Raw genomic sequence first — 27,518 nt, 5'->3', positions numbered from 1 at the left:
GCGATGCATTTAGTAAAATAAAATGATCAAAAAGTCATACAAATGTTATATTTAAACATAAAGAAATACAATGGAGTATCTTTAAATCCTGTCATTAATAAACACGATTCCAGGATAGTACCCCAAATAATGTGCGGTGCTGGGATCTGGGCAAATGGAGCAGATTTTGATTTCGATAAATAGAGGGGCCGAGTCAGTAGGCAACTAGGTTCAAGAAAAGCAAACCACATAATGCCATCAACCTCAAAATTGACTTATCTTTGACATTATAAGCAATTTCTGTGACAATAAAGCCAGCCTTTGACCCCACTCTTTCCTTAGGATAAACCGCTCCACAGGGGTGACAAAGGTGTTTTTTATAAGCACATGCAAAGCAATAAGGGGTTAGCAATTCTGGTGACCAAATATGTCCTTGATTGAACCATGTGTGGCATGCCTTTTGGAAACCTTTTCTGCATCGAAATGTCTACTGATGAAGCAGCAATGTCATTGGAGTTCTTGTTCTGCTCATTGAATGGTTGTGCAGTTTAATTCATTTGAATTCCGTTGATTTTCTGGATATATATACTGAAAGGTGCCTAAGAGAGATTACTACGACTACAGTTGGTGGAAATTGTTCAAGATCAGATTTAATCACCTTTGAATTGTATCCAAACGATGGGTATTGTATTGGATCAATGCACCGAAGGAGCAAAGGATACATAAATCCCTTTTTATTTCGAGGCCCAGGAGCAGTAAACTGATCTAGTCTCTTTTTGGTTTGTTACTTGGGCACTGCAAGCATATATAAGTACACATGCTGATGGGATTGAGAGGATTAAAAGCCTTGTTTTTCATTGACTTCATTAGTTAGGGACTCTTTTAGGTTCAGTCCAGGGTCCACGCCTAAATAAAATGGGACTTTCTTTTCTCCCATGGTTTCAGGAGATGGCTAATCAAATAGGATACAATCACTGGGAGGCGCCAGCATCTAAAGCCACAAAGAGTGCACTTATGCTTGTGCGTTTGATGGGCAGATGTTTTTCATAGAATCTTGAAGAAATTAGTCCTTTACAAATCAAAACGTGAAATAGTGCTGTGAGGGTACTGTCCCCTGTATTTTCCCCATCTGTGCCACCTGGATCTGTTACCTCACGGCCCTTCCTGCATCCATGTCAAGGCCTGTGGGAGCTAGAAAGGAGACCCTTGTGTGAAGGTGCAGAATGTTTAATCTCTGAACAGAGAAACACGTTTAAGGTACATCAGAACAGCAGATCTGTGATGGTTGGGCATGTTGTGTTGAATAGGAGAGGAAGTCGCACCATTTTAAGGATCACTCATAAAAAACAACAGACAGAATTATTTTCATGTTACTTATCTTTCAGGCCGTCCCACTGGTAGCCCCTCGCCACTTCACAGCTCGATTATATGCACTTCCTCTAGAGGTGGGTGGTTGTCCCGCCCCAATGACCACTCTTTTTTTTCCACCCTGGCTAAAACAATATATTACCTGACAAAAAACATGCTGAAGTGGGTGGGGCTGACAGTGAATACACAAAGAGTACATTTCTTCAGAAGACCCCTTCAGTTAAGTTTGTCTTAGATCAGCAGTTGGCAAACCCAGCCCTCCACAGCCATATCCACTCAGTTATCCAGATATGTTATGTTATGTTAATTGTTTTTGTAGAGCACACGTTTGCCGAAGCATCTTGGCACTAAAAGGAAAAAACTGGAGTGAAAAGAAAATTAGTTTGATAAACCAGAAAGGAATTAGAACAGATAGGTTTTTAACAGCCGGCGAAAGGTCAGCAGATTATTGGTCGCTCTCAGCTGAACCAGCAAAGAGTACCAGAACTTGGCGGCTGCCACCGAAAAAGGAGCAGTCCCCCACCCACTCAAACTGATAGCGAGGAACCACAAGAAGGCAAGATCCCTTTGACCATAGTTCACGAGCAGGCACATACGGTTGACATTTTTCCTGGAGATATTCAGCACCTGAGCCATAAAGCGCCAGGTGTACAATCACAAGTGATTCGAAGCGAACCCACTGAAGGAATGGGAGCCAATGCAAGGATCAGAGAATGGGGGAGATATGGACACTATAAGGGGTACAGTGCATATGCGTGCAGCATAATTTTGGAGGAGCTGCAGGCAATGAAGGCGATACAAAGGCTGAGCCAAAAACAAATAGTTACAATAATCCAGCCGACTTAAAACTAAGGAGGCTGTAACTAATGGCCTCAGTCGGACGGGAAGAAATGGTAAGACCTTCCGAAGCACACAAAGTTGAAAGAAGCCTGCCTTACAGATTGCCCCATCTTGGCCCTCCATAGACAGCAAAGCAGAAAAGATTACTCCCAAATTCTTAACCTCAGAGGCTGGGGAGGCACATTCTCCAAGTTCAATAGGCCAAAAGGCTGAAGACCAAGTCAACACAGGAGCCGAGCCACCCGCCTGAGCGCCATGCGGGGGGGTTCACCACCAGGACCTCGGTCTTGTCCCCGTTCAATTTCAACCAATTACTGCCCATCCACTCACTCATTGTCATGATTTGCCGTTTTAGCCCCTTCTTGACTACTTGGTCCATAAGGCATTGCTACACTCCCTCTAAGGCACACTCAACATGGCCAACGTTAGTGCGCGATTACCGCGCTAGCGTTTCCAGGAGTTCGCCAGTCCCTTGAAAAAGGAAACGCCCCCGCGGCGCTTCGCGTCTCAACGCTAGACTTCTGAACTTCGGCAAGTGTGCTCGTACTTTCCTGTGCTCTTACCCTCTGTCCAGGATCTTAGAGCTTCTCTTTCCTAGTCTCCTTCAGCACCCCCCCTTATCGAGGGCCTTCGCCTATAGCACTCACTTCTTCCATTGATTCTCCTGGTCCCATCCTGGTCTACTTCCTTCCGGGACCTTAGTTACTTGTGCTCCCTCCTGGAATTGAACGCAGACTCCCTCGGTCAGAATAATCTACACGCTGGTGACGGAGGATACACGCCTGTGTCTTTACAAGTCCAGAGCTGTCCGGAAAAAAGAAAAGAACCAGTCCAAGACTTCGAAAGACAAACAGGTGAGATTTCAGGCAAAGTGTGACACTCATGGCCAATAGGCAACTCCTAAACTGAGATGCGAGGCCCGGCTAGGTGGAATCCAGCTGGACGATGATTTGCGAATCATCCGCATAGGAGGAGCACCTGAAGCCAAAGGAGTGGATGAGCAAAATAAGAGGCTGAATATAGATATTAAACAAGTTGCTTCCAAAATACTCAGATAGAAGACTGCGCCAAAACCAGTTTTTCAGAAACAAAGAGTTTGTTTTATTATATTGAAGTTACCCTTGTTGATGACACGTGTTTCGGCTGTACTAAAAAGCCTTTTTCAAATCAGGGCCTAATCAGTCCTTATTTGTACAAGCTTTAATTGCATGTTCCCATATGTTTATTTGTCTGATGTTCGTGAATAATTGGGTTCAATCGCTGCAGCGTTTCCTAAAGGCACTCTCGCGCGTAGGTCTGTTCAAAGAGGCATTTTTGTAGTGGTTTAATTGGCTTTTCTAACCACAACTCAGTAAGACGCGACATACACTATACTTGGCTAAAGTTTAACTGTGTCTACAATTTATGCATGTCGCCTTGACAGACCGGACCTACAAAGACAAAACTACTCACAATAGATATTAAACAAGGCAGAGGACACGGCAGATCCCTGGGGGACCCCTCACAGCAAAACAACCGCAGCTAAAAAGAAAGAAACGAGCGTCAAAGTCTGACAGGCCAGCTACTGCAAGCCGATCCAGTAGTACCTGATGGTCCACTGTATCGAACGCCGCCGATAAGTCCAATAAAATGAGGGCTCCTGTTCCCCCTCCATCGGCCAACAACCGAAGGTCGTACACTGAGACCAGGATGCTTTCCGTCTCTCGTCCGGGTCAGAATCCTGATTGAAACAGGTTCAGGAAGGAAGAGTGCTCTGAGAACTAAGTAAGCAGGGGGGAGACCAGAGATTCCGTCACTTTCATAAAGAAAGGGAGCAAGAAAATGGGCCTAAATTTCACCGGCATGGAGGGATTCAATGGAGGCTTCTTCAGAAGTGGAATGACAGTAGATTGTTTCAGCTCCGGCGAGATGGATCCAGATTGACAGGAGTCATTAACTGCTTCCATCAGCCATCTAGAAATAGAGGGAGAAATCTCTTTCAGGATTCTTAAAGGGATGGCATCCGAGGGTGAAGCAGAGTTTATCAATTGCCAGCTCCACCTCCTGGGCTGATAAAATTGGAAATACCGACCAACTAAGGTCCGAAGAACAGGAGAAAGGATGCTGGTCAGGAGCAGGAAAAGCAGCTAAACAAATTTGAACTTGTATTAATTTAACTTTATTGATAAAGAATATTCACATAAGATATTCACACTTAAAGTGGTTCTACGTGGTATCTATTTACAAAATCATTGGTTAGCATGGAATGTGGTCTGGGGGAAGGCTCTCTAGGATCACACTTGAAGAACCCTTTCTTAGATCACGGTATCAGGTCATTTTCCTAAAGGAACTTCGCCATTCTTGGTTCTAAGTCATAATTTTGCTTTTTGTGGGTCGACCCAACCAAAAGGCTGATTCCCTCACTCCCAGCATGCCCACCCCTACCACGCCTGCCCCCGTACCAGCCCCCCAGGTGCAATTAATTAAAAATTGGGGGTTTACCCCCGAAACCCTCTGCCTCAGCCCCCCTGCCTCTCTCCCCACCCAAGACTCCCCCAACCAGAAAATATACAAATATATGGAACACACTCTCAAACACACACCCGGTCTCCCTCGATATCGCTTCTGGGTTCTGGCGTGGCTGTCAGCCCCTGCACGCACTTCTGTGCGGCAGGGGTGACACAGTGCATTTTAGAAAGAAAGCTCTGTGACCGCACGGAGCATTCTTTCTAAATCGTTTTTTTTTTAAATATTTTTTTGCAAAAGGTCTCTTGACCCAATACCCCATTCTCTCGCTCATCCCCCATGGGATCTCTGTTATGGCTGTTTGTAATACTAGGCACGAACTGGCAAATTAACCTCTGCTCACAAAGATCTGTTTGCTCAAATGTCTCCGGCCTAGGTTTTTATGACAAAATGGACCAGGATGCCATTCCTTTCCGTGGAATTTATAATGACATTATAAATACGGATAGACATAAGCATGATCTTTTGCTAGAGAAATATTTGACTGGTGAACACATGGTTTTAATACAGAGCTGGTGTTAATTGGCACTGTATACATGTTTTAGTAACCCACCATTTTATTCTTAAAGCCTTTTTTTTTTTGCTCTGTGTGCCAGACTTCATTCTTTACTGCCCAGGGCAACCACAAACGGCAGAGAGATGCAGAGAACGACTATGCATAATGAGCCCCCCTCTACCTTGTGTATAGCAGATGTTTAACAAAAAATGGAATCCAGTGGGTGCTGCGTTCGATGAATTTAAATGATCTTTGTCCTGACGAAGGCCTTTCCTTTACCTTGGTGGGAAAGTGTAGGACACTGTGCCCATCCGCAGCTACAACGCATTGTGTCGACATTTTTAAACTGCGTGTTAGTGTAAGTAGCACCTACATGAGGTAGCAAGGGGGAAACTTGTGATGCTTTACCCAGAGAATAAACAAATATGTGCACTGCTAATGTGAGTCACAATGTGAAAGTAATTACATTGGCTTTATAAACAAACTGTTAAAACTACTGCCCATGTTTAATTTTATCGTTTTATGTGATACTAATTGCAGTGCTGTGCATGTACTAATCCTACTATGGGATTAATAGTGTTTTATGGTGTGTTCCTTCTGTACTAAAATCATACTATGTATATCGGGTGTTTAATGATTATGTTCAGAAATAGGTGAGATTGGTACTATAGAGATACACATTTGTGGCATTTGACTAAGTGTGATCAATGAACATTAAAAGGATAGTTTGTGTTTAGTTAAAAATAAATAATAGGGATATGCTGACACTGCTTTTCCAGTTCTGACACATTTGGATATTTTTGTAGTCCATGGCAACCACTTTGGCTTTCTACCCCATACTGCCCCAATACTTGAACGTGGGATTCTGTTCCGAGGGGGCTAATTAGTGATATTGTAATCGGTAATCAAGTTTATCAATGTTATGGAGACTTGATTTCCTAAACATGGGATTGCAGGGATTTGATGGAGCACCACCCCTCTGACTTTCAGTGAAGGTAGCCACCTAATGTATATCCATAATACAGGTTTCAGCCCCCGGGACGAGGAAAAGTAGCTATGGAGGCTTTAGGCTTGTCATCCACATTAACAATGGGGAAGGTAGCTTTTGCTACTCGGGCGAGGGCAGGTAAGAAGGGCACCTGAACTGTGAATTATTTCAAGTCATTGGCGGCTGGTATCTATTTTTAGTCTAGGGGCATTAACTTCCTCCCTGAATTTAGATCAGCATTGCCGTTGTACAATATATCCTGTTCATGATGCTACTGCCACAGAATATATGCCAGCCTTTCCAGTGTAAATCACTATGATGTTGCAGACACAATATATGGCATCATTGTCACTGTAGATCACTGTTGTGAAACTTTGGCAGTATATGCCAGTATTGCCACTATATATCACTTTCATGATGCAGCACCCATTAGATATGCCAGCATTCATACTGTATATCATCTTCATGATACTGTGCTCACATTATATGCTAGCACTGCTACTGTAAATCATTTTTATGATGCTGCACTAATGCATGCCAGTACTGCCACTGTATGTATATCACAATATGTCAGCATTACCAATGTAAATCATTTTCATGAAGGTAGCCTATGTCCACAATTTGTCAATATATATCACGTTGATTAAGCAGTATCCACAATATATGCACTCAGTGCCACTGTAAACAACTTTGTCAGTCACACACAGAATACAGAAATACGCTTCATGATACACCCTTCCCTCTCCATATGCATGCACATATCACTCATGCACATGCACACTCACACAGTCACACTCTACCACAGTCATACACACCCTCATGAAACTACTCATACATACACAACTCATACATACACATACTGATTCACATGAACAAACATAAATTGAAACCTCTGAGCACAAGCACACAAACTGCATTGCATTCATACACACACTCAAGCAAACACTTTTATTTAAAACGTACCTACAATCTTTGTGATGGATTTGCTTCAGCAGGAATGGTTTAAGATCAAGGAGGCAGCACAAGGCAGCGCCCTTTACGAAGCTTGGTTGCCAAGCAACCAATAGATTCCAGCATGCAATGCTTGCATGGTGTGTGCTCATCCTTCACACATTTTCTTTCATAGGCCGTTAAAGTGCAGTGTGGGCAGAACTTCAGATGATTAATAAGAAAGATCTCACTTCAGTCCAAAGATCAATGCACGCTTCCTCCTATGCTAAGGACCTATCTTGGACAATTTTGCAAAGAAAAGAATTTCAGCTAACAGCCCCCCACTGGCTGACCCTTACTTACATTGAAGAGCAAGAGCCTATACTTGGAGTCCTCATAAAGGGACATGATCTGGATGCAGAGGTACTGAGCACCATCCTTTTACCCTTCATTCATTCTTATGTAGAACTATGAAGAGGGACACAGCCCCACCTGGATTGTGGAAACGTCATCTTAGCATTGCTGGCAATAATTCCACCCTCATACTCTTGAAGGCAGTGTAGCATATTGCGGCCAGGATGAACTTTGTGGCTAGGCGATTTAAGATTGCTGCAAGATTGGTTGTCCCTTCTTGCTCACATCTAGTTTAAAGTAACCTTGCTCACATACAAGGCAGTACGATAAGTGTCACCTACATTTCTAGCTTAGAGGTTGCCTGGGGACTCCGGTAGTTTCCAGTGCAAGGAGATCCTGCAGCTTGAAGTCAGCCATTTTAAACAAAAGAAAAGCAAACCCCGCTGCCTTTGCATTTGCATCTGGAATAAGTTACTAGTTGATCTGAGGGTAATGTCCTGTTTTTGATCTTTCAGATGCCAGTAGAAAAGATGGCTGTTAAAATGTTTGTGGATATGTCCGTGTCCTGAAGGATTCTGCACTATGCGCTGTTTAGAAAGGGATTTAGTTGTCTGGATATAGAGAATGACTGTTATTTTGTATTACTGTTTCCCTTGTATGTTTTGGTACTATCCATATCTTACTATACCCTTATAGACCAAGGGGGAGGGGTCATTATTGTGGGATAATGACCTGCCACCAAGCTCTCGGCTGAGGCAAAGCTGTGGGCCATAAGTTGGGGAAGGGTCATTATGCAAGGGGATAATGACCACTCCCAAGGTCTGTTAGACTATTAGAACATAGTGGTGGTGACAACATTTTCTCCTGGACTGGGTGGCACAGTTCTGGTTGTAAGTTCTTATCCATGGGGGATTAACTTCCTCCCCCTGGTTTTAATACTTCACAAACAAAGGACTGCCAATTCTATACCACTCTGTATCAGAGAGTTCACTGTCTCTTTACTCCAGGGAGAATGACTCCCTCCCCCTGAATCAATGGTTTGATCATCCTCCTTGCAGGTTCGGTTATCAGGAGAATTACTCCCTTCTCCTGGGGTCTGACTCTCACTGTTTTCCAACACAAAACCAGGGGGAACAACTCCCTTCCTCTGGACTTTCTCTCCACTTGGTTTCACAATTCCCCAAAACCAGGGGGAGGTACTCCATTCCCCTGACCTTTCTTTCACTTGGGGGTCCAGCCTCTTCTCTGGTGGTAAGTGGTGTCTTTCTTGGAACTGAGATGAGAGAGATGCCCTCGGATGCCTTGCTCTTTCTCTGGGTCCCAGACCCTTCTCTGGTGGCCAGTGGGTTTTTCTGACCCACTGCCATGAGGGTGGTTCCCTTTCCCAATACTTGGTTTTCTACCCTGCCAAATATTGTTCTGCTTAAGATAACATGCTTTGTTATGCACATTGGAATAACTCTCATGACCCTTCTTTAAGCACCTTCCAGCTCCCACGTTACTCCTGTTACATTTGCGGTGCTTGGGATATGTTTTCAGTTCTTCCTGGGGTATCAGGGTTTTGACTTCTGCTCCGCAGTTGCAGTTTGCGTTTCCTGCCTCCTACGCTCTGCGTGGGCTTCTTGCGTCTCCTGGTGCAGCGGTGTAGGCATCGTTGTTGGACCACTTGGTCTACCTCCCAGAGGTCACGCCAACGTTGTTTAGACTCCAGGCACACAGTGGACAAGATCCAGCCTGCCAGGTGAAGAAGTTCTGCTTTCAGCCGTCTGCTTCGGGCAACGGACCGACTTGTCCATCCCCCTGACAGTGGTCTCCTCTGCTCATTCCCATGCTGGACTGCTTCCCGTGCTGCTCTCTGCTGCGCTGCTTTCCGGACTGTTCTCTGTCATCGTAAGTCCCTTTTTGGCTTTTATATCAGCACCAGAGCGGTTGCTCCAGAGCCACTGAACACTCTTCATTGTTCCCTGGGGCCACTTCCTCCCAGTACTTGTTTTGGGAGTAATCTTCACATCTCCTATGTTCTTCCACATCCTAGTGGTTTGTAGGCTGGTCTTATGCCACACGGTTGGAAGGAGAAAGCAAGACCTTGGAACAGGCAATGCCACTGCCAGTCGAAAATTAACACAAGACTCAGCAACCAGAAAAAACTGGAAAAGTAGAAGCTGAACACAGATGAGAAGACACACTTAATCCCTGTATGAACAGGTGTAATTAAGCATCCCAAGAAATCGTATTGTGCAAGACAATAAGCAGCTCGAATCAGACTGTTTCCAAGAGTAGCGTATGTAAGACGATGCCTAAAGGGGTCCTGTGATTAATTGCAACCAATCAAGAAATACTTCTGTCCTGAAGATGGCCACAACATCAAGAAAAGATGCGAGCGATAGCATCTAATGTATTTTGAAAAGGCCGAAACATATAGATCGTATGTAGACAATCCTTTTGGTTTGAAGTAAAAAAGCTAGATAAACAGAGACCAGAACAAAGGTCTCTTGCAAATAAATATTTTTCGTGACTTTGATAACACAGAATGAGTTTGAAAAACGATAAGCGTTTTCGCTCAGTCATTATCGTGTGTAAATAATTTTTAAAATGGTGTCTCGTACTAACCCCACTTTTTATGGAGTTGATATAGATGTATTGTGTATAAGAGTGTTTGTAGTAAGGACACCTATACACTCTTAACTGTTTTTAAGTTTATATAAAAACATGAATAAAATTTTGTTTTATTTGAAATATTGGAGAGAACATGTGATAGCTATGTACAATTTGTGGCACAATCACCACAAAACAGTGGATTCAGGGAGGGGTAGTCGCTCCCACTTCTTTATTTGGTGGCATAATAATACACAGACTTGCTCTCAGTGAAGGTGTTGGGTCTGAAAGGGAGGGCTAGGGAATATGGGGTGTCACAGCATTGGAGTGAGGGGATGGTTGAGGGTGTGCATACTGCGTTCTCCCTAGACGCTCGTCCTTGTCACCAGAGGGAAAGTCTCTCCCCATGAGATCCTCCCGCTTTGCACCAGCCCCATGGGTACTATTGGGTAGCAACCTCTTCTCCCTGACCTCATGGAAAGGGGGCAAACCCTTGGGAGAAGTGACGACATCTATGGATTCGTCACACCACGTAATCAGTAAATCTGGTCTGTGTTTCCAGCATGGGATTGTGGGTGACCCCTGTCATACAGACATCCCCAGAAACTGCCAGTTGTTGACTCCTTTATTCTCTGTGTGTGTGTGTGTGTGTGTGTTGTTTTTTTGTGAAGGATGTAAAATGTAAACTTCAGATGCAGGCGATCGTATTCATTGAATTGTGTGTGCCTCTTTTTCTCTTTTCTTGCTGTCATTGCCAGCTCGATGGAAAGAGTGAGAAGCTGCTGGAGGAGACTAGTCCCACAGAGAGCAAGGGGGCGTTCAAGCGCGAGAGGGAGGAGCACAAAAAGCTGCTTGCTGAGAGTCACAGCCTGATGATGGACCTACGCTGGCAAGTCCAACATAGCGAGAAGAACTGGAACCGCGAGAGGGGGGACTTAATCGATCGCTTTAAGTGTGAAAGGCGTGACTGGGAGCAGCAAAAGAAGGATCTCCAGCGCAAGATTGAGCAGGTAAGACCGCAGCCATTGCCCCTCTTCGTACTCCTTCCTCCAGTCTTAACAATTCAATGGCTGTACGGTTCAGGGTCGGGGCTTTTTGGACCGGCTACCATATTCTGACCCCACAGTTTTCTCTGCTTCTTTACTTCAACAGCAGAGGCTGGTAGGCCTAGGCCAGTGCATGCTCTGTGCAGTTGGCTGAATGTCATAGCTCCGTAGGGCCATGTCAGAACGGGTGCCTTTAGTACTGTGGTGACCGCCGCAGACACATCTCAAGCCCAAGGCAAGATTCTTGCTGACATGTTTCGGTTTCAGCCGTCCATCACTCCCGATTACAACAGGAAAAAGGTAAAATTAGCTACAGGAAGAATCAGTATGCACGTGCAGTGGCCTGAAGTGAAAACGTACATTCCCTTTCTTGTGGTCTTCAACCTGTCCAGGATTTTGTCCAGGGAACCGCTGGTGCCAATATTGAGGGCATTGGAGTGCCGGCATTGAAGGCTTTCGCTTCTGTACCATCTTCTCATCAGACTGTGATGTTCGCTGTACAAAGCATTCTGGGGCAGTGTGGTGGATTACTTTCACAACAAAGCATACCCTGGTGTTGCCCCGCTTTCTATTTTACTCTTCAAGCAACACCAGGAGTGAAGGCTTCTAGAAATTATACAATAGTGACAAGCAACTGCTTTTATGCTGGTTTGAAGGAAGGAAATAGATGGCAGGTTTTATATTGAAAGTTTGTGTACATGGACTTTGAATATTTGTGGAGTTTATATGTTGTGGAGGTAATTATGCCTTTTCTGCATGTGCACTTTTATGGGATTGTTTTTAAACTTATATTATACTTATTTAACTTATTATATTAAGTTGATTTTGGTGCTCTATATGAAAAACCGATTTATTGTCATTATTACTGTTTTTATCATTATAATATTATTATTATTAAAAGTCCAGCCTTCTGCAGCAGTACATTGCTTCATGGAATAATGTGAATTGGGGACTTGAATAGAGATTTTTTTTGTTTGTCCCACAAGGTTACTTAAGACAACCAGTATGCCAAGATTTAGACGCTTTGAGTATCTCAAGAACAACCCTCTATCGCATGTGGTCAGCTTTTGCCAAAAGACAGATGTGACCTCCTGATGTGATACAGCGGAGCAGCTCATTCTCACGCTGCAGCCTTCTCAGCAACACTAGAACTGGAAAAAGGCATAATTAGTAGAAACTGCTTCTGAGAATAGCTTTAGCAAACATTCGAATCAAGCCAGAACCGTGTTCTGGAAGTACACCAAACAAATTCCTAGGCAAACAAAAAACATTGGGCCTCATTACAACCTTGGTGCTAAGTGCACCAACTTTACCACCATGGTGTAAACTCTGTTTACACCATGGTGGATGGCGGATTTACCGCCCCATTCCAAGGTGAGTGGGGCGGTAAATCCCCATTTCCCATTTTCCCTTCCCCATTTCCATTTTTGCCCCATAGGGCATAATGGGAGTGGGGAAGGCGCTAATTACGCCGCCGTAAATTACGGCGGCGTAATTAGCACCATGGCAGGTTAGCGCCATGGATTTTAACGCCTGCTAAAAGCAGGCGTTAAAATCAGAATCAGGCGTTAAGGGTTAACGGTGGCGTTAACCCTTAACGCCTGAGTTGTAATGAGGCCCATTGACTTTTAATAAGCGCTTTAAAGCGCCACCCGTTTTGGGGTATGTGTTTGAGGCCTGAATGCAAAACTCATTTGTGGTTGTCTATTGTTTTTTCTTTTTTACATTTTATTAAACATTTTAACAAACATTACAAACCAAACTTGCAGTGTATACAATAATATTACACTTATGCATCATTCAACCATGTTCACCGCGCCCCTTTTCCCACCCCCTGTTCTGAGCCTACTTCTACTAATGTTCTGTTCCTGCATCTCGTGGTGGGGTATCACTTTCCGTGAGATCTGAAGGGTCTTGTATTTACCCGAATAATTCTGCTATGAGCAATCTCCAGGCCATCAGGGTCTCAGTTTCCTCCTCCCCCCAGTGCTGCTAGCTTCTTGTCATACCATGGCTTCCGCCTCCGCCCATTTCTGCAGATCTTTCCACCATATCTCCAGTCGTGGTTTGTGGCATGTCTTCCACCGCATAGCAATTCTCCGCTTCGCAAGCGCATATGCCAAATCTTTCAGCTTGCTGACATGCCTGAGTTTCCGTGGTCTAGGGAACCCCACCCCCTTAGCAGGCAGGCCCACACAGTATCCGCCACAATCTTAATACCCTTTGTTGCTAGTTTGTGTGCGACCTCACCCCAAAAGCACTCAATAACCGGGCATGACCAGGACATATGCACCATGCCCGCGTTCTCCTCATCACACTTGGGGCATGCCTGCCGTCCTGTGTTTTTGAACTTGGCTGTCCTTTGGGGTGTCAAGTATGCCCTATGCGTAATGTACAACTGCATCTGTTTAAGTCTTGCATTTCTCAACACTTTCTTATGGTACCCTTGTACTCGTTCCCACATCCCATCCTCCATCGGGATACCCACTTCTTCTTCCCATTCCAGCCTCAGTTGCACAAGCTCCTTTCCCACCCTAGACATCATCATCTCGTATATTCTAGATATCTCGTGTCCCCCTTCTGCTATATCATATATAGTGTCTATGGTAGCATCCGGTTCTTCCTCAAGCACCAATTCAGACCATGTTCTCTTGATCTTCCGCACCAGTCTATGGTACGTGATATACTGGCCAGTGTGCAACCCAGTTTCCGCCCCCAGCACCCCAAATTCTGTTATGGTCCCTTCCTGCCAGATATCCCCCAATGTCACTATCCCAGCCGGCTTCCACTGATTCCTGATTATCATCCTGAGCTGCTCCTCTCCCCCCGCCAGTGCAACCAGTGGGACCTGGGGGGAGCACGGGCATGGGTTCCCCATCAGTTGACACGCCCTTCGCAACATTTTCCATCCCAGCACCAACAGCTTGCGGTAACCACATTATTTCCTCAGGTAGAATGGGACACAGTCCCGTCAGAACAGCCTGGTTTCGGTGGTCGCATCCTCTGAGAGCCATTTGGCCACATATTGCAACTGACTCGCTACATAATAGACTTCATAATTGGGCACTTTTATACCCCCTCTCGTAAGAATTCTGGAGTTTCCAGAGAGCGACTCTGTTCCGTGTACCATGCCACAAGAAGTCCCTACACATACTGGCCAATCTACTAAAAAACCTCTTGGGTATCAGATACGGGATATTACCAAAGTAGTGCAGGAGTCTAGGCAAGACCACCATCTTCAACATTGCGCTACGTCCCATCATTCCTAAGGGCAGTTTAACCCAAAACCGCATGCAATTTTCGTAATAGCTACTTCTGTGTTGCTATTGTGTTCTTCTTCCACCGTATGGTAAATATCAATTCCTAGATAATGAAATGTGCTAGCTGTCCACAGTACCTGTAACACTGGTAGCTGTTCTAGGGGGATCCCCTTATACCCACCTAGTGGGAACATGCTAGACTTCTGAGGGTTCACCGCTATACCAGACATACCAGAATATCTTCCCATCACCTCCAAAACATACTGGAGGTTCTCCTCTGGGTACCGCAAGTACAATAGTATGTAATCTGCATATAATGATACTAGGTGTCGTTCATCACCCACATGGATGCCTATTGTGTCATATTGTTGCCTTAAGTAGATTGCTAGGGGTTCCAGAGCTAAAATGTAAAGCATAGGAGACCATGGGTAGCCCTGCCTGGTTCCCCTGCGGAGTTTCCACCTTTCCAATATCACTGACCCAGTTTTAACCATGGCCAGCGGTTCACTATATAACATTTTAGCCCACCGCAGGTATCCCAGACCCATCCCATAGCCTCCCAGGGTCGCCAGCAACCACGGCCATTTGACCGAGTCAAAGGCCTTTATTGCGTCCAACGACACTATTGCCAGTTCATCATCACTTCCGTTCCCATGTTCAATGACTCTATGGAGCCTTCTGAGATTATTGGATATGTTCCTGTTGGGGACATAGCGAGTCTGATCCGGATGTATTTGTCTGCCTATGACTTTCCTTAGCCTATTTGCCAAGACAGCTGTCAACATTTTACTGTCTTGATTCAACATTGACAGGGGTCTGTAAGAACTACAGCTGTGCCCTGGCTTATTAGGTTTGGGGAGCAGTATTATGATCGCTTCTCTGAGTGATTCTGGCAATCTGCCTCGCTCATGTGCCTCATTCAGCATTTCCAACAATGGGGGGAGCACCTGGTCTTTAAATGCTTTATAAAACTCACTTGGGAGCCCATCAGCCCCCGGGGTACTCGTTGGAAACTGTCTCACAACCTCATCTAGTTCCTCCAATGTAATTGGTGCGTCCATCTCCTCCCTTTCCTCTGCACTAATTTGCGGCAATCCTATGTCCTCCAGTGTTTCCTCTATCATCTCGCGGTTATCTTCCCCGTCATCTCCATACAACAGCCCATAATAGTTTGCAAACTCTTGATTGACTCCCTCTTGGGTATCCACCACCCTCCCACCTTCCCCTTTTATCAATCTGATCGGGGGACTAGGGGTTTCACTTTTGTATAGCCACGCCAAAAGCCTTCCTGGTTTGTCACCTCCCAAATATTGCCTCTCTATATACTTTTTGTAGTTAAGGTACACAGTCTTTCCCAATGCCCTGCACAGTTTTGTTGTAGTCTCAATATTAGGTAATTGTCTTGGTTGATATTGGTTCCTCCTCTAAGCGCCCTCTCCAATTCCCTTTCCGCTTCCTGCAGCTCCGCCAGGATCCCCCCTGCAATCCCTTAGATTTCACTATAGCCACTCCTCTTATCACAACTTTAAAGGCCTCCCACACAGTTCCTGCTGAATCCACGCTACCCGTATTCATCTCAAAATAGCTAGCTATCTCTTCTCTCATGTCCTCCCTAAAAAGGGATCTCTGAACGCCTCCGCCCTGAGGCACCACGTCTGGATTCTTGCTCTAGGGGGGCAATATTGCCATCTAAGGATCAGGGTGCGAGTGGTCCGAAAGGACCCTAGCTTTATATTCAATTTGCGTAATTTCTGGCAATATCTCTGAAGTGGCGAAGACATAGTCCAGCCTCGTGTGCAGTCGCTGCGGGGCAGAATAATGCAAGTACTGCTTCTCTTGAGGGTGGTGCACCCTCCATATATCTTCTAACCCAAAATCCTTCAGCAATGTCTGTAACGCCTTGGCTGATGGGGCAGGCCTGTCCAGCTTCCCGTCTGACCTGTCCAGACCAGTATTTAGCACGCAATTAAAGTCCCCTCCCCAAATCACCACACCCCCGCACACATGCTAAGATTGTGACACAACGTTTTAAAATATGCCGCAGTATTTTGATTCGGGGCATATGTTTTTACCACACTTATTTCCCTATTTTCCACCAGTCCCTTCACCACTACCATCCTCCCGTCCGCCTCCACCAGCGTCTGCAACAATTGAAATGGGACATGTGGCGCCACCCAAATGAGCACTCCCCTGGCGTAAGCCGAATATGGCGAACCCACCACAGTTCCCTTACATTTCCTCTTGATCACTTTCATCTTAACGTGTCAGGTGCGTCTCTTGCAACAAGGCAATATCTATTTTCTGTCTCTGTAAGTATAGTATAACCTTATTCCTCTTCAGATAACTATTCAGCCCCCTGACGTTCCAAGTGATTATTTTAAGGTCTCCCATAGTATGACTGAGTCCCTCTGCCCCTCCCACCCATGCAGTTCAATTTTGGTTGTTTAATTCTTCTGTGTAGGGTCATACCCCAACTTAAACTCCCCTTAACTATATACACAACAAACCCTCCCGCCTCCCTCCTTCCCACCTCCCTACCCTTCCCCAACAACACCCTCCCCAACTGTTTGCCAGCTCCATCCCTGGATCTCAGGCACCCCCGCATCTAGCCCTTTCTGGCAAGGCCTATACTCGGGGCTCAGCAAGGTGAAGTTGCCCTAATGGCCGCTTACTACTAATTCTCAGAGGTAGGTTGCTTCCATCCCTCTGCTCCTATTTCCAATTTGCTACGCTTATTACTAATGTTATCCAGCTCACTCATGCATTGTATTCACTATATTCCAGTCCATCAAAGTATTAAAGTCCAAAGGCCACCAAAAAGCAATCAAATATCCCTTTTTTCCATACCAGGACCCCCCCCCCCACTTATCCCCTCAGCGTTCATGATACAGACTCCTCACTTGTCATGTTCCTGGCAGTCCTTCTCCGCCTCCTGCTCCAGATAGCCCTGCAAGTCCAACCATGACGCCGCTTCCTCTGGGGTGTCGAGGAAAAGTGCTCTGTCTTTGTGCAAAACCATTAGCTTTGCAGGGTACAGAAGCATATACTTGATTCCAGCTGCGCGCAGCCTCCTCTTGACCGCCACGTAGCTGTACCTCTGCCTTTGCACCAATATCGTGTAGTCAGGGTATGCCGTGATGTTGGTGGATGCTCTCTCTATCGTTCCGCCCTCACGAAAATGCTCCAAGAGCTTCTCCCTGTCTTTATAATTCAGAATCTTTGCAATTATCGGCCGCGGCAGGGCCCCAGGCCGTGGTTTTCTCATCAGGGCCCGATGTGCACGCTCAACTGTGAACCCCTGCGAAAGCTTGTCTGCCCCTATCTCCTGCAGGATCATGTTCTCCACATAGTTCGTGGGGTCTTGGTCCTCTTCTCCCTCCGGCAGGCTGACCACCCGTATGTTATTCCTCCTCGCCCTTCCTTCCACTTCTTCCATTCGATTTTCGAGGTTGGCAACCTGCTGTTTTAGCACATGGACCTCCTTTGCATTGTTTGCACTGACATCCGTGTTGATCTTCACCGCGCTTTCCAGGCCACTTGTCCTTTCTGCCAGCGCCCTGACATTTTGTCTCAGCAGGGTGACTTCTATTCCTACATCATCTCTTTTGTTTTCCAGGGCCGTCCGTAGATCCGCCATTGCTGTACCCCATTTTGCGCTCAGTTCTGTAATGGCTGCCAGGACCTGATGGTTATCTCCTTCTGTGGCGCCGGCCGCGGAGGCCGCCACCGCGCTTTGTACCGGGGTTGAGGGAGTCCGTTGTGCCTTTGCAAAGGTCTCCATTGTGGGTTGTTTACTCTTGGCTCTCACTCCTTTCACTGACATCGCGCAATCCTTCTTGTGTGTCTGGTTCCAGACTTTCAGTGTTGATGCGGCTCCCCCAAGTCAGTCAGGCACTGGTGCGCCCTCTCCAGTAAGCTGCGTCACGCTATGGCACGTGAAGTCTCGTTTGAAGTGGACTGTGTCCTCCCACGTCTCTCCTCTGCCTAATGTTATTAATGTGCCCTCAATGTGGTCCTGGGGGCCAGCAAGCTCGCCTTTCCCACCACTACCACAGCGATTCAGGTCTCCGGAGAATTCGGTGCTTGTGTCCACTGTAAGGGAAGCCTTTCCCAGGCATCTGCGTGCGCCCTGCCAGTTCACAGCAGTTCTCAGCTGCGTTTTCTGGGGCTCCCGTCCGACGCAGCTGCTCTCTTTAAAGGGTATATTATCCTGCGTAATGACACAAGCCTTCCGCTGCTGTAGCTGTCCTCTGGTGCCGGCTACTTCTTTTCAGGGGTGGGCCCCTCGGAATCCCTTTGTTTCAGACCGCCGCCATTTTAGTATCCGTCTCGCGGCTGGGTCCAGAATACAAAGTATCCATTCTGCTATTTATATTGCTTTGAATGTTCCACTGATGCGTTTGAGCTCTGCTCAGCACATTCGCCCACCCTTGCATGAGTTTTTGAGTTGCTGACAGGCAAAATGAAACGCGTTTTCTGTCAGATCAAGATGCCGGATCTCGGAGCTCCCAGGAATCACAGCCTATTCCATGGCTGCCAAGCCACTCCCCCCTGGTTGTCTATTGTTAATACCTATACCCTTGTGCCACCAGCAGGCCTCAACACTGCCATAGGCTGAGAGGCTATGTGCATTGTTTAGCCCGCCCAGCCTTTTGTCTTCATGCAGACAATTTCAGACATGATGGGGTTTGAGATGGCCTTCAACCACCTCTGACCTTTCATGTTGTCTAGTAAACAGTCATAGAGGGTGTTCTGTTAAGATGTCTGTATTTAATCACAATGGACACAATTTCTAGGGCTTCGTGTCATCAAGTGAAGCAGACTGTGAGATTAATATTCAGGATTTTAGGCCCAAAATCCATCCGTTGAATGGTTGAAGTAGTACCGCGTGAGAGGTCACACTAGCAGAGCGTTCCATTCAAATAGGGGAACATATATACATATATTATGTGTAAGTGTTAATAACATAGTTGGCTGCCCCTTATCTAGTAGGCACGCCTCAAAATACCCCTAAAATATGTATAATACTGATTCTAGGAAAATATTAAATAGCAGATTGGCTTTTGCAACACTGTATAGCACACTGCTTCATAGCCACTCATGATTGGTTGGCATAACCTCTCAACCATGGACATTCGGCTTGCTAGCCACACGCAAGCAAAATGAAACCCAGGTGCAAAGAACATCAGTCTGCTGGCCACTTTGGTCAATTAGCCTACCATCTCTCATCAGTTAGGCCACAAGCCAAGGATTCTCCTTTACAGTTAACCTTGCTGGCGGTTTTCTTCTATGGGACTTTTAAGGAAGTCATTTTGTTCTTGCACCATGTGTTAGGAGACCACGAATTTGTCCATTTCATCCTTTTATTTACTGCTATTTGATTTAATTGTGCTGGGTGCTATTACTCCTCTTGGCCTCTGGAGACTTGGTCGTTCCACCTTAAATATGCTTTTCGAATCCTTAATTGTACAATACTTAGCACTTGCAATTTTTTTCAATTCTGCTTAATCTAAGAGAAATGTGCCCTGCTTTCATAGTTTATCCTGGTTAACTCCCTTTGTACTTTCGAACTGTGTCTTGTTGTGTCATCCTTAGTCTTAGTAAACAGATATTCTTTGTTCTTTGCACAAAGCTGCTTCTGCAGTCTCTCCTAATTCTGCAGCCTCGGTTTGTCTCCGAAGTAGTTTCAACACGATCCGACATCTATCTTTCCATCTTGGCCGCTCTATTTACGTTATAGTTTCTATTGCAGTAAGCTTCTATATGTCTCATCTACCTTGCGTTTCTGTAGCTGTACATTCGTTGAACTTCATCTGACTCATCCTTCCAACATAGACGATTTTTCTTTTTTTACGCTTGGTTACTTTGCACATTCATTCTTTAAGTATCTGCATATCGTTTCTGTGTGTACTGGTGTATTCCCTTTATGATGTCACTTTACTCATGTCGGTTTGCACTTACAGCTCTTTTATGTCCAATGGTGTATGTCGACATCCTTCCACCACTTCAGTACGAGGGTACATTCGATACGGCTGTCTGAGTGCATAAAGTCTCTCATATCTTCGGTGCTGTATTGGGATGATGCTTGGCATCACACACAGCACTCTCTTGCTGTTCTTCCGGTATGCCGGTTAACGCATTTCCCTGCTAGACTGTTAGTGTGGCTATTAGAAAAATTATGGTGATCAACTTCCAAACAATGCAGGTACGGAATTCACCAGGAATTATTTTAAGTGTTTGGACTTTTTAACACACCCACTTATAGTTTCTGAGAAAAACAGCCACTAATTAATTTGTGCAGTCCCACCCACAAAAAAACTTAGTAAAGTGTCAGGCTCGGGAACATGTTTTTTTCTTATTAGCTCCAAAAGGCCAGACCTTCTGTAGGTTTATACAGTTTTTTTTTACCTAACAAGGTCTCAATTGTGACTTACAAAAAATACTGTGGCAAGCCCGATGATACAACGGTACTACATTTCTATATCTCTCATTTCACTCACTGTACAGGTCAGGGAAGGGACAGCTTCTGTTTTGAAACCCATGCAAAAGGCTCCCTCCTTGCAATTTCAATAATTTCGAATAGATGGCGCAAAACAAAGGTGAAAACTGGCAAAAACGCCTTTACACCTTTGAATTCCACTTCGTATTGTAAAATAGTGTAAAATAGTGTACATCACTTGTGCAATTAAATTTTGTGGGAATCATTTACAATAGATTCCTATGGGATTTGCCTACTTTACCAGATGCAAAAAGCAGGGGGTTTCTTAGGAATCCATTGGTTTAACACAAGCATGCCAAAATATGCTGGGGATAAACCATGAGGTGATTTGAAGCATGATGCCCTCACTTTGCCACGAAACAACTTTCAAATCCCCTTGTAGCGGAAACCAGGGTGGTAAGACAGAGGTAGCACATATGTACCACACCTGCCTTAACACCTTTCTTTCCGATACCATAGGCTTACAAAATTACCCCAATTTGTGATTTTGTAATTTGTAATTGTTTATTTGTAGAGCGCTTATACACAGGTGAAGTGCTTTAAAGTGCTTCAAGGTGGGAAGAGAACAAGCAAAAGCAGTAATCATTCTTAGGCCTTGAAGTTTCCGAATGATCTAACAAAATTCACTAGAATACTAGGCCAGAGGCATTTCTACTAGTGTAAGTGCATGACAGGCGGGAAGGTGAGAAGGGAGTGGGAAAATTGTCTTTTGCTGTCCTCCGATGACCTCACCATTATAAGGGTGAAGCAGTTTTCTGGTTAGCTCATGTACTATTCATTTTTTGAGGCTCTAGGGGCAAGGAGCTGAATCACAGTGCTAGCCATGCTCTCAAATGTCAGGAATGCATTTTCTCCTCTCCCACCATGTGCGCAAATGGACACATCTTCCAGGTCTGCTGTTAAGGTGTACGTTCAGACTTCAATGAGAGAGGGTCCTACAAATGGTGATTGAATGATAACCTATCTTCTAGCAAATCTCTTAGGAGGAGCAGTTATTAAAGGCACTATCATTCAATCACCATGGTAGCTTTAAATCAGCTCTAACCGTTGATAGGGCAAACATGATCCCAATACCTTGCTTTGGAAATTCTCATGTTGGAAGTATTTTTAAAATCGACTCATGAACAAAAGCACCAATTGAGCCAGAGACCGACAGGCTCATTAAGATTAAATACAGCCCTCAAACATATGCCGGGGCAATGTGCAACATATGAATCTACTACATTTCTAGTTTTAATTCCGAGCCCGTCACATTCCATAGACTGGTCTTGCAGTTAACTCCCAAATTGACCATTAATAGGGCACACATTCCTTGGAATTAGCTGGTTATTTTTAAAAGTGACATTTAAATCATGAACTGTACATTTTTCACTCGCTTGACATCAACCACAAAACTCCATTGTGCTAAAGATGGATGTTCGTCACCTTTCTCAATAGGTTTCTTAAACCAGTTTCAAACTATTGTACATGTTTACTTTTGGGCTAGGTAATCAGCATCCTCTTACATTATTATAAGGGTATTTATTGAGTGAGGAGCTTGCTTCTGGAAGCTACAGCGTGCCTTACAATCATAGGGGGAAGACCAAAGTGAGGGAAGCAGAGAATAAAGGAGCAGGGAGCTAACTGGGGAGGCCGAGGGTGAACAATTTGCAGCAAGGGATGTACAAGCAAACAGGAGGGGAGACAGTGGAGAGCAGATCACCAAGTCTCAGGTAGGGTGAGGAGTGCAGGGTCTGTGGATCTAGGTGTTAGGAAGGAGCCATTCGTTGAAGAGTAAGTTCTTGAACTGTAGAAGTCATGGAGCAAGTCTGATATTGACGGGACTCGGTTCCAGAGTCTTGGAGCGTAGACAGAGAAGGCATGTCTTCTTGTTCTTTCCTTCCTACACCGTCGTAATTCAAGTCTGCACATTTCCTTACTGGATCGCAGGCCTCCCGAGATGGTGAGATTCTCATTGAGGTAGCTTGGGGACTTCAGGATGACAGCCTTGTAGATGATGCTCCAGGATTTGAAGATGATACGGGCTTGCAGCGAGAGCCGATGCAGTTCGATGAGGGTCGGGGTGATGTGTTGGAATTTGCAGAGTCCTTTAACGAGTCTTGCTGCAGCATGCAGGACACATTTCCGGGGTACCAGGGAAGTCACTGGAAGGCATTCCAGAAGGGCATTGCCACCATCCAGGTGCGAGAGGACCATGTCTGGACAGCGGATCAGAAGTTGTTTTCTGGGATGAAGAGCTTGATTTTCTACTGGAGACAAGTTGGAAACAAGCCGTTTGAGTCTTGCTTGCTATGTGAGGTTTGAACGTGAGGCGTCCATTTGCAGAACAGCTTTCTTTTCACCCTACACAAATATCAATTCCTGCAAGTTTTCTGTGTCAAAGTGTAAACCATGGGCTAATTGATGACACCTGGGCAAGGTCCATTAAAACCTTGACATTTACACGTACATCTATACATGTTTGACTTGCAAAAAACATAACTTCCCATTTTAGAGAGGCATTTAAACCAATCCCTTTGAAAACAGCCTGTCCGTTCCTTGTGGTTGAACATGCATGTCCTTCTATCAGGCCTGTTAATATGTTTTTTACAGACATATTTTACACTTTCATTGTTGGTCAATTGGTCAATAAGCGAAGAACGATGGCCTGGAGGGTTGCCCAGAGCAATGTCAGAGGTTAAGATTAATTCTAAACCTTGCAGCCATCACCCCTTTTGATTTGCTGTAGTCACCACGAGTGGGACGGAAATGCCCAGATGTGGGTCCCGTGCCTGCTGGGCCTAGGGACCCAAGCTACTCGTCACTGATGAGGTCCAACAAGGCCGAAACATGTTTGGGCATGCTAGCGGTCTTGTGCCGAAGGGATATGACCAAGCAGTAAAGTTAAAGGTTATGGAACACAAGCAGACACTTGGGTTATGACCACCGTGAAGCAGCGCACGTCTTTGAAGAGCGTCAGCACTTATCCTTGTCAGACGTAGAATATTGTCTAAACTCTTTCCGCAGACCTAGTGATTACTACAACTTGCGTGCGGAACATCAATTGGAGCAGCCCATGAATTTGTCTCTTGCACTCTGGCAGTGATTTGAGTAGATAGTGACCCGATTCACTAATGACATTATGTAGCATGTTGACATCAGTTGAGCAGAAGTTCACTGTTTTGAGAATAAGGAAGATGGACTACAGTTGGCCACCAAAAGTGTTCATGATTGACACGGCAATGCTCATAACTGCTTATAGAGCAACAGGAAACATGGCTACTCTGTATGCTTTCTTGATTGGCTAAAACGCCCTATTTTAACTGCTGCTCGGTTGCATGCCCCACAGCTGCTAGATAACTTGCTGCCAAAAACGTGCATCAAATCGCTTTCATGACATGCAAGCACTCCATGATACAAACAATTACCATCCGACATATTCGGTAACACTGATGAATATATGACAATAATAATTATAACACAAACAAAAACCTATCCAATGTCGGATTGTTACTCCTGTTTCCATGTGCTTAAATGATAGTTATTTCTCTGCATAATAGTTTGAAACAGCAGATGTTAATCTGCAGCAGCTAGGCACAGTGCTCAAGTTTAAGAAACACCCCTGTGTTTAAGTAGAAGACATAGGAATTAAAATGTTTAATAAATACACAAAAATAAAAAAAATAAAGAAGTAGAAGACATTGGACTACACCGCAGACTGTGCCCGCGTGGTTAGCCAGATGCACCTGTGGTCTTGTTGGTAGGTTTGCAGATGAGACCACTGATGACTGACAGCCAATGTGCCACTGTTGGGCCACCCGACCCGCGCAGACGCCTACGAGACGGGCCTCGTGGAACGGGACACAACATTGCACTACTTAAGTTCTTATTATATGTTGGTCTGTTCTGCCGATGGTGAATTCCCTGCATTCTGATTTTGGGAGGCGGAATGGAGAAATGTCACTGCAGTTCCTCACAAACATGTTTCTCGTGTTGCATACAACTAGACAGGACATGTATGCGTGCCACCGTGTACACCCTCCAGCATTGCAGAATACAGCATATCCAATGTCTCTTGCAATGTAAGAATACATGGACTGGGCATGCCCTGCCCCTGGAGAAACACAGTGCACTTAAAAAGCATGGTTTCTGATCGGGTCGATGCTTTTTTCTTCCCCTCCTAGATAAGCAGATTATCGACAGCCTCCTTCCTCCCAGCCATTGCTTAAATAAAACGAGCAGGCTTTACACATGCAAGTTATGATCCAAAGATACGGAAAGCAGCTGCTGCTCGTATGTCCCCTGCTGCTGACCATCATCCCCTCTGCAAAGGCAATTTTCATTCACACACCAATGCAGGGAAGCCATGTTTTAGTGTGATGCTCCATAGTGGGGAGTTTCTTGCTTCTAAACTCTGTGAAAATGAGCATTCCGTGCACCGTTTTCAGAGGAAGTTACCACTCGCAGTGAGATCTGTACAAATGGGCTTAGTTTAGTGGTGGCTAGGATGAATGTAGAGTTTTCAGTGTTTTGACTAGAAGAAAATGTAATAAAAAGAAGGGACGAGAGCTTGCCTTATCGGCTGACAGAACCTTCAGGTGGGCCATTACTAGTGTAGTGGTGGTATTACTTTAAGTCATGTTGTGGAGACTTGATCGCCATTGAAGTGTGATCAAGAGGTCCTAGGGGCTACTAACTAGATGGCAGTATTGGATTCCCTCCTGCTGATAGCCGCAGAGATTCTGATAAAACAAAACCCAGCCCAAGGACGGTGTCAGAGCCAAGAATTGCCTTTGTGCAGCATAAGTGCTCAGGAGACACACACGGACATTTTGACAAAAGGATCTCTCCCATCCTAAGCCATACCAGACCGGTATGCAGTTGCCTGTAGCCTTGAACAGTATGTCTTGGATTAAACAAGCTATGTATACAAAAATCACTGGCCTGTAAGACAATTCTTTAGCAGGAAAGGCATGCATTTGGACCAATTTGCATACCCACAATACTTTGCTAATATGGCTCTAAACAGCAGGTGAACTTCCTGTCATGGCTACACGGTGGTGCAGTAGCCTGCGGCCTGTGGGACTTGGCTCAAATGACAAATCCTACAGTCACATTCCAGGCGGGTGGTTTTGTTTTTCAAATCCTTTTTAAACACACCATAACTTTACTGATGTTTTATATATAATGTATTCATTGAGTTGATAGCGTGCCCGTCACCACGGTAGTGGATTAAGAGCCTTGAGAGCGGCATACTGTGATTCCTCCAGATGACATGTTCCTGCTTGGCAAACTCTAGAACAATAGCTCCACAGGGATGCAGGATGTGTTGTGAATTTTCAGTTTGAGATGCATAGGCATGGTTTCTGCAAGGGCAGCCTGATCTCCATGACACTGGAGACTAATTGGATATTGTTTGTGCAGTGTATTGCAGTTGTTAAACCCGAAGTCTACTGGGACTGTGCCCACATGGTGTGGGCTGCGTGTTTCAAAATGGGGCTATGCGGGCATTTGCTAAACTGGTAACATAATACTGGGATTTTATACCCCAAAGTGAACTGGGATTCCATAAACTAACAGTAAACTAGGAAAATACCGGCATTGTGCTACAGTGGCCAGTTCAGATGGGGTTGGCCATTAAGTTTGTTGCCTGTGTCCAGGTCCGTAGGCACCTCTTTCCTGGATGGCAACCACAGAGGCTACTGAAAACACAAATCTGGCTGAAACCTACAAGGCCAGTAATAAAGATGCAGTGCATGGGCCCTGTGTACTGCGTGATCCTTCCGCCCATTCTGGTTTTGTACATATGCTGAGACTTTTAGGGCAATGTTTTTAATGGGAAAACGAAACTACATGTACCAGCATGCAATGTGAAAAACCAGAACTAGCTGACGGTGTCATGCATGACATGAGCCAACTTGGCCGCTATTTATGGGGCATTGCCGCAAATGGAAAGAGTGACTCCTCCAAGTATTTTATTTCATTTTTCCAAAGAGAAACCTTTAGTTAATACTGTCAAGATGTTTCTATATCTCATGCACAAAGCCTCTTACAAATACATTTTTTACCAACATAGCAAAATGTTCTGTTTGAATTCACCTTTATTTGTAAAAACCTTTGTCCATGAAGCTCCATTCCCAGAATTCAGCGTCCATGCTTTCCTTCCCCCAGTGTTGATCAATCTTTATTTATTGCAAAGAAATTCAGTTTCCATAAAAGAATAAAATGAGGCAACCAGCATAAACATTCCAATAACATTTCTTACAAAAGCACATCAAATCTTTGTTGGACGCATTCATGTCTGAACTAAATTTCAAAGAATTCAGTGTATGTGCTTTTCTTCTCTGATAGTATTTGATAGGCTGTTTGGAACTTGAACTGCATTTCGCAGATTTTAGTCTCTATGCTATTTCTCTCACAATGTTTTTGGGATGCTTTGGTACTTTAACTACATTTCCCAGAATGCAGTGTCAATGCTCTTTGTGCCACCATGTCTTTTGGACACTTTGGTACTTTACGTTTCCCAACAGCATCAGGCCTTCAGCTTCCCTCTTTCACTAGACCAGGGGTCTGCAACCTGTGGCTCTCCAGATGTTTTGCACTACAACTCCCATGACCCTTTCATATTGACTATGCTGGTTCAGGTCTGATGGGAGTTCAGTCCAAAATATCTGGTGAG

The 27,518-nt window shown here is 45.0% G+C and overlaps 1 protein-coding gene across 5 annotated transcripts in view; it reads left to right on the top strand.

The window, feature by feature from the left end:
- MTCL1 (microtubule crosslinking factor 1) overlaps positions 1-27,518 on the top strand; it is a 669,362-nt gene that overhangs the window by 576,264 nt on the left and 65,580 nt on the right. For all 5 annotated transcript variants that reach the window (XM_069613397.1, XM_069613399.1, XM_069613396.1 and 2 more), the window contains one exon: positions 10,814-11,065. In XM_069613397.1, coding sequence (XP_069469498.1) covers positions 10,814-11,065 — 252 coding nt within the window. The remainder of the gene's footprint in view (positions 1-10,813; positions 11,066-27,518) is intronic.

The sequence above is a fragment of the Ambystoma mexicanum genome, chromosome 5p (assembly GCF_040938575.1).
Source record: "Ambystoma mexicanum isolate Mex_15411 chromosome 5p, UKY_AmexF1_1, whole genome shotgun sequence".
NCBI lineage: Eukaryota > Metazoa > Chordata > Amphibia > Caudata > Ambystomatidae > Ambystoma > Ambystoma mexicanum.
Note: the sequence above shows the minus strand (reverse complement) of the source record. Positions and strands in the feature narration are given on the sequence as shown.